This window comes from Nanorana parkeri, unplaced genomic scaffold (assembly GCF_000935625.1).
Source record: "Nanorana parkeri isolate BGI_ZX_2015 unplaced genomic scaffold, ASM93562v1 scaffold1670, whole genome shotgun sequence".
Taxonomy (NCBI): Eukaryota; Metazoa; Chordata; class Amphibia; order Anura; family Dicroglossidae; genus Nanorana; species Nanorana parkeri.
This window is the reverse complement of record NW_017307938.1, coordinates 104,091-112,763: the sequence shown is the minus strand read 5'-3', so window position 1 is coordinate 112,763 and position 8,673 is coordinate 104,091. Positions and strand designations below refer to the sequence as shown.

Genomic DNA, 8,673 nt, shown 5'->3' with positions numbered 1-8,673 from the left:
TATATATGTGTGGGGGTGGGAGGTACAGTTCCAGTGCATGTTTATATAATATTGGGGGGGAGGGGGGGGCGAAAAAAAAATTCTGCCCCGGGCGCCCATAACTCTGGTTACGCCACTGGCTGTAATGGTACCTACTGACAGCGTACTGGTGTTGCTACTAGCAGTCGGGACACTGGTTGTGCTGTAATGGCACCTGCTGACACTTGTACTGTTACTCTTGGCAATCAGGATACTTGTTTGTAAAAATAACTGCTGACACTGTGCTGGTAATCAGAACAATGGCTGTGGCTGTAAAGGTACTTGCTGGAAACCGTACCAGTACTGCTAGCATTGAGTTGGTGCTGTAACAGTACCTACTGACACCATACTGGTACTTTTGGCAATAATGACACCGGTCGTGCTGTAACGGTAGCTGATGAAACCGTACTCTTATTGCTGGTAATCGGGACATAGGTGGTGGTTGTAACAGTTACTTAACTGCTGACACCGTACTGGTTTTGCTGGCAATTAGGACACTGGTTCTGCTGTAACGGTACCTGCTGACACCATATGGGTACTGCTGCTAATCAAAACACTGGTTGGGGCGGTAACGGTACCTCATGACACCGTACTGGTACTGCTTGCAATCACAACACTGGTTGCAGCTATAATGGTACTTGATTATACCGTACTGGTATTGCTGGCAAACAGGACACTGGTTGTGGTTTTAATACAATACTGGTATTGTCAATCAGAGCACTGGGGCTGTAACAGTATCTACTGGCACTATACTGGTACTGCTTGCAATCACAACACTGGTTGAGGCTTTAATGGTTCCTGATAACACCGTATTGTTACTGCTGACAGACACTGATTGGGGTTGGCACTGTAGCAGAAACTGATGAAATCACTTACAATGAATGCTGCTCCTTGACGTTTAAAGTTTTTAGTTTAATGCAGAATCAGCTGATCACTTGAGCACTGGCCCTGATATCCTGTTTTAGGGTGGCTCCTTTGTGTGTGTGCTAGCAAGCTGTGTGTTTTTCCACCACCACACAGGCACAGCAAGGCAAGACACTCCCTTCCCCCTGATCCCTGCTCTCCTTCCTCCCTCTTCCCTTATGCTAACTAGTAGATGGACAGCTGCTGGTTACATAGTTGCACATTCACATCAGTCCCTACCCTCAAGGAGCTTACAATCTAAGGTCCCTATCACACATGCATACGGGGCCAATTTAGGCCGGAGCCAGTGAACCTACCATCTGGTCTTTGGAGTGTGAGAGGAAACCGGAATACCCAGCGGAAACCCACGCAAGCCCAGGGAGAACATGCAAACTCCTTGCAGATATAGTCCTGACTAGGATTTGAACTGGGGAACCTCGGTGCTGTAAAGTTATGCACTTAGGGACTAAAAACATGGATTCGTCATACATGCTAGGCTTCAGCTGCCATTGTGATGTGTGGGGCTTCTGGTGTGTCCCTTTGCCTTTAAGGAGGAATGGGCTGCTCCTGGTAAACCTGCACCCAATTCATCCTTTGATATACTGTATATGCTCCAAGATGGAGGCTTTCATAGATTAGAATTAGGACCACACTACACAAAGGGGCCTTGATGACGCAGTGTGGCTTACACATATTTTCCAAAGGTTGTGAAACTAAAACTTCTATTTTTAACCATAGACAGTGTAATTTGTTTTGTTTTTTTTTATGTTTTTTGCAGGCTAGCTGGTAAGTGTGCTGGCAAATTTTTGCCTTTAACCCTTTCCCTGCCAAGGACGTATGGCATATGGAGGTACAAAAGTGTTTTCGGCTGGCCAAGGACGTATCTCATACGGACCTGGCATTTACAGTTCTGCTATAAGCTCATGGTCGCTTTAGCGGCCATGAGCTTATACTAGAACTGTTCCCCGGACTGTCCCTTTCAAATTAATAGCTGTCATCAGCGGCTCACAAGCCGCTGATGACCGCTATTAGCAAAAATACCAGGCGCCCCCCCCACGGCACCTGCTGCATCTAGAGTCTCCCATCCCTTGGAGCCGCTCCAGGGAGGGATGAGAGACTCCATGGATCCCCGCTGCTGTCCCCCGCTTGTAGGGTCTGTGGCAGCGGGGATCCGAAGTCAAATCACCATGGGGGGGGGGCAGAGGAGCGAGCGGCGGCTGGCCGCAATTCAGGATGGCAGAGCGGCAAGTATACCGGAGCCGTTGTCATCCTGTCAGTTTTAGGATGACAGCGGCTCTGTGCGTGGCCGAGCGGGGGATCGATAAATATCACTGATATTTATTGATCCTCCTGTGCAGAGCAAACATCGGAGTGATCGTCTGATCACTCCGATGTTTGTAAATAACTTGGGGACACATAGTACTATGTGTCCCCAGTTATGAACAGGCTGTGATTTACATCACTTCCTGTTCATTCAAGAATTTATGAATGGGGAGTAGCACTCACTATAGAGGCTCCTCCCCATTCATAAACTGGTGATAGTAAAAATATTTTGCTATAATCAGTTTCTGAATGAATGAGAAGCTTCTGTACTGAGTGCTTCTGTACTGGGACTGCAGAAAAATAAATTGATGTCCTCAATTTCTTTTTCTATTTCAAAAGGGACATGTCAGGGGTCTGTTTAGACCCCAGATATTTCGCCGCAGCCCCTCCACCCCAACAGTAAAAAAAATATTAAAAAATAAAATTATTTTAAAAAAAGTGTACAAAAAAAACTAATAAAAGCACAACCCCTCCCTCCCCCCACATAACATACACATATTCAGGTGTATGCCATGCACATGCGCTGCAGTGCGTTGTTAGAACTCATTGCAGTGCATGATTTTTTTTCTTTTAAAAAAACCTTAAACTAACTGTGGCAGCGCATGGCAACGCTTTGTGACGCATTGCCATGCGTTATGATACCTTGTGTTGCAATTAAATATACACCTGTATCATTTTATCACAACACAAACGCCAACACAGCGTAAAAACTATTTTTTACGTAAGTCGCTCATTTACAGTTTTGCGTACCTTCATTTTTTTACCTTTTCGCAAAAAGGCGCAATTACAAATTTGCTAATATTTGTTATTTATTAACTCGATACAGTTTTTTTTATCTTTTTAGATTTAGTCAGAAAATATTTTTTTTGTGTGCACTGATACTGATTTTGGTGTGTTTTAACAATTGAATTGTGTATTTTTATCAGTTTAATATTAATTTGAGAAACATTTGCGCAATTATCGCAGGGCCTACAAATTTAGTATCAATCTCTTTTTAGTCTACTAGCTGATTAGAAAAATGTTCCGGAGGGCTTGGCAGCGAAAGGGTTAAACACTCTAGGGTAGGAGTGTCAAACTCAATTTAATCGTGGGCCGCATCAACATTATGGTTGCCCTCAAAGGTATCTGTAAGACTATATAAATGCATCTAATCTTTATCATAACTGCCTCTGCTTTCGATTTATAACTGGTTTTAGTAATAACTTAATACCTAGATCTGAAAGTAACTTTGGCCGACACGTACAGCTCCGTGCTGCGTGCACAGCCGTATCGGGCAGTTCCCAGGAAGGACAGGTGCTGCGTGTGATTAGTACGCAGCCCCTGTCCTTCTCTATGGGAGTATGCGGCCGTACGGCCCCCCTACGCTCACCCGCCCTGCACGTCCGTAGGAGCATACGAGTACAATCACCTGCACCGATGTGCAGGATCGGTGAGCATAGGGCGGCTTACGGCCGCGTAGTCCTATAGAGAAGAACAGGGGCTGCGTACTAATCACATGCAGCACCTGTCCTTCCCGGGAGCTGCCCGATACGGCCGTGCACGCAGCACGCAGCTGTACATGTCACACACACACACACACACACACACACACACACACACACACACACTAAATGAAGCCACAGTGGCCCTCCCTCCGCCGTCTCTCTGCCACCTGCACCGCTACAGATGCGGCTTTCTAATCGCGCAGCCGCTCGCTCCTCAAAGGCCCCAGTGGGCGGCCCTCTAACATGCCTGATTAGAGGGCTGCGTTTGCCTGATCCAGCCAGCACGGATCGCATACCGAGGCTCTGCATTAGTTCTGTCACAGCGGCTCCGCCCTCCCCCGCCGCCGGTTCCTTCACTTCTTCTCGGAACCCCGCTAGGGAGAGCAGCGGGGGTCCAGAGAAGCGGCGGGAGGAGAGGACATGGCGATCTACCAGTGATCGCTACGCGATCGACTGGTAGATCGCGATCGACCTTGTGGGCTCTAGGGGGAGTACAATTGGGGAGTCAATGATTGAGAAGAATCTGGATGTTTTAGTAGACCATAGATTTAATAATAGAGTGCAAACGTCATTCTGCAGTTTCTAAAGCGGGCAGAAAATGTTCTTGTACTAAAGGGTGTATAGACTCCAGAGAGAGAGACATAATTGTGCCCTTGTACAAAGCATTAGTAAGTCCTCATCTGAAATGTGCAGTATGGTTTTGGCCAACAGTTTACAAAAATAATATTGTGGACCTGGAGAGAGTGCAGAGAAGGGCAACTAAACTGATGGCATGGCGGAGCCCAGCTATTAGGAAGATTTAGCTGAACTGAATTAAGGTGGGTGGGGATATGATCATATATAAATACATAAATGGTCCATATAATGAACTTGCACTTTAAGGTCACTTCAAAGGACAAGGGGGCACCTTGCATCTGGAGGAAAAGAGGTTTAACCTTTGCATGCGGAAAGGTTTCTTCACACCAAGAGCTGTGAAATTGTGGAATAGCCTTCCTCAGGAACTAGTTCTAGCTATTATATATGTGTATATATAAATAATACACAAACATATGGTGGTTTATTAACAGGAGCTTTCTTTCAATATATGGAAATATTGCATGCCCTCAACGACATCCAGAGTCCTATCTGTAAAGGCCCTAAAGCTGTTTGGGCTTTCTATTTTGCAAAGCCCTCCCTGCCTAGTGGGATATTGGTGATCTACTCAACACTTCAGGACAAACTCTCTTTTGTGAAAATCCATCACCTAGAAAATGGGGAGTCTCTCCTCCAAAAATGGCCTTGAGCTATGGTGGCCACTAATAGGGTTACAAAATGTGCTGATCTCTGGTTGTCTCGCAAGATTGTGCTGCAATGGTACTTTACTCCCTATAGATTGGCTAAAATACTCCGGTTATATTCCTCTGCTTGAAAAGTTTCTGGGGTAAAATATTCCAATTTCTCTCAGAGATCATGGGCATATTTATGCCTCCTTCACCCGCATTGGCTTTACCTTGGTATCGATGACTTAACAGTTCACTTCCGCACTGTTATGAGGCGCTGGAAAAGCGTAGTTGCCCCCAATATATCTGAACCCTTAACCATTGTTGAGCTTCATTTTCATTATGAGAAATCATGTCCTTGAAAGAAGGTAGGCTTTCCCACTTCGATACATCCTGGAAATCCTTTGGTATAAATCATAACTGGTTACTATTTACGTCTCATCTGCTTGATTATAGTTGTAATTCTTGTACTTTTACCTCCCCCCCCCTCCAATCCTTGTACCTTTTGCAGAATATTAGTCTGTCCCTGATGTTTTTCCTGGAGAGAAGTGGCTTCTTTGCTGCCCTTCTTGATACCAGGCCATCCTCAAAGTCTTCGCCTCACTGTACGTGAAGATGCGCTCACACCTGACTGCTGCCATTCCTGAGCAAGCTCTGCACTGGTAGTGCCCCGATCCCGCAATTTAATAAATTTTAGGAGACGGTCCTGTCGCTTGCTAGACTTTCTTGGGCACCCTGAAGCCTTCTTCACAACAATTAAACCTCTCTTCTTGAAGTTCTTGATAAACCAATAATGGTTGATTTAGGTGCAATCTTAGTAGCAGCAATACCCTTGCTTGTGAAATCTCTTTTTGTGAAAAGCAACGATGACTGCATGTGTTTCCTTGCAGGTAACCATGGTTAACAGAGGAAGAACAATGATTTCAAGCACCGCCCTCCTTTTAAAGCTTCCAGTCTGTTATTCTAAAGCTGGCCAAACACCTTACAATTATCTGCTGATTTTCTGTGGTCAGATGGAAAAGGTGAAACAGATGCCTCCATCTACACTTAACTGTGTGGATGAGATGAAGTAATCTCCACCTGGGCCAATCTGTTGCACTTTTTCCATCTGACCACAGAAAATCTGCAGATAATTGTAAGGTGTATGGGCAACTTAACTCAATCAGCATGACAGAGTGGTCTCCAGCCTTGTTCTCGTCAATACTGACACCTATGTTAACGAGAGAATGACTGACATGTCAGCTGGTCCTTTTGTGGCAGGGCTGAAATGCAGTGGAAATGTTTTTTTGGGGATTAAGTAATTTTCATGGCAAAGAGTGGCCATTATGAATGTGTCCCAGTTATCCAGTTGGATTTATTTGGAAATTATCATATTGAAATCTTGCTCTGACTGAATTCACCAGTCTCCAACTATAACTAAAATATCACTTTTGGATGACAATTTAATGAAAACTGCCTTTTTGTTTAATTCTCCTGATTTTTAAATGTTTCCATAGGAATACATGAAGACTATCAGTTGCCTTACTACGATCTTGTTCCTTCTGACCCATCAGTGGAGGAGATGAAGAAGGTAGTTTGTGAGCAAAAACTGAGACCCAACATTCCCAACCGATGGCAGAGTTGTGAAGTAAGTACTATTTTGAAAAATGTGAAGTATTATTGTGAAAATCAAAGATTTAGGTTTTAAGATGATAAAATTCTGTGATGTTAAAGTGACCATGTCACCATACCACACATACGATGCTTAACATTGCTAATAAAGGTTGAATATTACCTACTTACCGTACTTATGATCACTTTGTCCAGTCAGAACATTTTGTTTTTGTGTTCTGTCAGCTATTGTTTACATTTCTGGCAAGTGTCTAAGGTTTTCTTGGCCAGACACCATGCAGTTTCCCTCCATCCCTAACCTCACAAGTGCTGCAGCAGGGGTCTGGAATTCCAATCACCCGACGCCCGGGACATGCAGTTTCGGGCGCCGGGCGAGTCGTTTTTTTTGTTTTTTTTACATTTAGCCCTGCTCCGGACAAGCAGAGCTAAATGTACAGCGTGGGGCCGTCGCTCGTTTTTATACAAGTGAACTGATTAGATCACTTGTATGAAAGGATCGGCGGCTATTGTGTCCGGTCACCGCCGCCGTGACAACGGCACACGAGCTCACCATAGAGCACGAAGAACGGACGTTCTTCGTCTGCTTTGTGTAATCAATGAGACCGTGGTGCTGTGATCACAGCACCACCTATCTCAGCCGTCAGGAACTGCACAGAACGTCAGTTCTGTGTTGGAGGGCAGGTTCTATAGAGAGAACCTGTCACCTTCAAACTATCACATAGGACTTTATAAAGCCCTATGTGTTAGGAATAAAATTAAGTGGGAGAAAAAATTATAAATTTTAAAAAATAAAGTTATACAAAATAATAAAATATATAAAAATTAAAAAAATCAGTGAAAAAGTAAAAAAAAATAAAGTTAAAATCAACCCCGCTGCCACCGTCATCTGCATGCAAATAAATGCATGCAAAGGACATTGTGTGTGTGCGTTGAGTGCTGCCGCCATTCCACTGTGTGCCATATTGTGGTAGCCAAGCAGCAGAACTCTCCTACACGCACAATGTGCATTAAAGGAGAACTATGGGGTCAGTGTTTTTCCCCATAGTTCCCCTAAGGGTCACGGGAGGACATATACTAGCGTTCTCCCGTCACCCAAAGCTCATTATATAGGGAGCTACAGCTCCCTATATACTGAGACCGCCGCAGCCAACTCGGATCCTGACATTACTGTCGAGATCCACCCAGCTGTGTGATTGACAGCTAGCTCTGCCTATCTAGAGGCAGAGCCAGCTGTACCCTCCCCCGTTCGTTCCTCCAGTCAGTGCTGGAGGATGAGAGCGGGGAAGGGGAGAATCCCTGCAGGGAGACGTGAGTTACAGTTACGGCTCTCTGCAGGGACAGGATCAAGAAGTGAGCGAGCGCCGTTATGTGTTCGCTCACTTCCCGATCTATAGAGCCGACCTGTGACTGTTTCATTGTCACACATCGGCTCGAACTATGAGGATGAGTGAAAATCACTCGCCTCATAGTTCTCCTTTTTAAAGAGCAAGCTCACTTTCCCAAGTACAGTACAGTCCCGCCTGTACAGTCCAGATCTATGCTGATTGGCTGGGAAGCCGGTTTCCTGGCCAAATACTATCAAGCCGGCCAAATAACATGGAGTCGGCTTCCCTGGCAATCAGGTAGCTGGGTAGCATGTACTTACCTGCTGCCCAGCTTCCTGATGGCATGGAGCAGGCTTCCCGGGCAAACAGAAGCACCAATACTCTATATTGGTGAGTACCGCAAAGTATCAATGCTCGTACTCGATACGCAAAAACCTATATCGGTGCATCCCTAGTTTTGATTAAAACTAGGGATGTACCGATACCACTTTTTTGAGTAAGAGTACCGATACTTTTTTTCAAGTACTCGCCGATACCAATTACCGAAACTTTTTCTTAAAGGGACAGGTCACATTTTTTCTAAAGCAATACAAAATCATGATTTTAGGTCAGTTTCTAAATATTATGAAGAACATGAACACTTTGTAGTGTGGCACAGCTGTATCCAATTCTGCATACCTGGCTTTATATTATAAGAACTTTATAATATAAAGCCAGGTATGCAGAATTGGATACAGCTGTGCCACACTA

At 44.8% G+C, this 8,673-nt stretch overlaps 1 protein-coding gene across 2 annotated transcripts in view; it reads left to right on the top strand.

Annotated features, from left to right (window-relative positions):
• Positions 1 to 8,673, top strand: part of TGFBR1 (transforming growth factor beta receptor 1) — a 124,629-nt gene that overhangs the window by 97,567 nt on the left and 18,389 nt on the right. For both annotated transcript variants that reach the window (XM_018571080.1, XM_018571081.1), the window contains one exon: positions 6,484 to 6,614. In XM_018571080.1, coding sequence (XP_018426582.1) covers positions 6,484 to 6,614 — 131 coding nt within the window. The remainder of the gene's footprint in view (positions 1 to 6,483; positions 6,615 to 8,673) is intronic.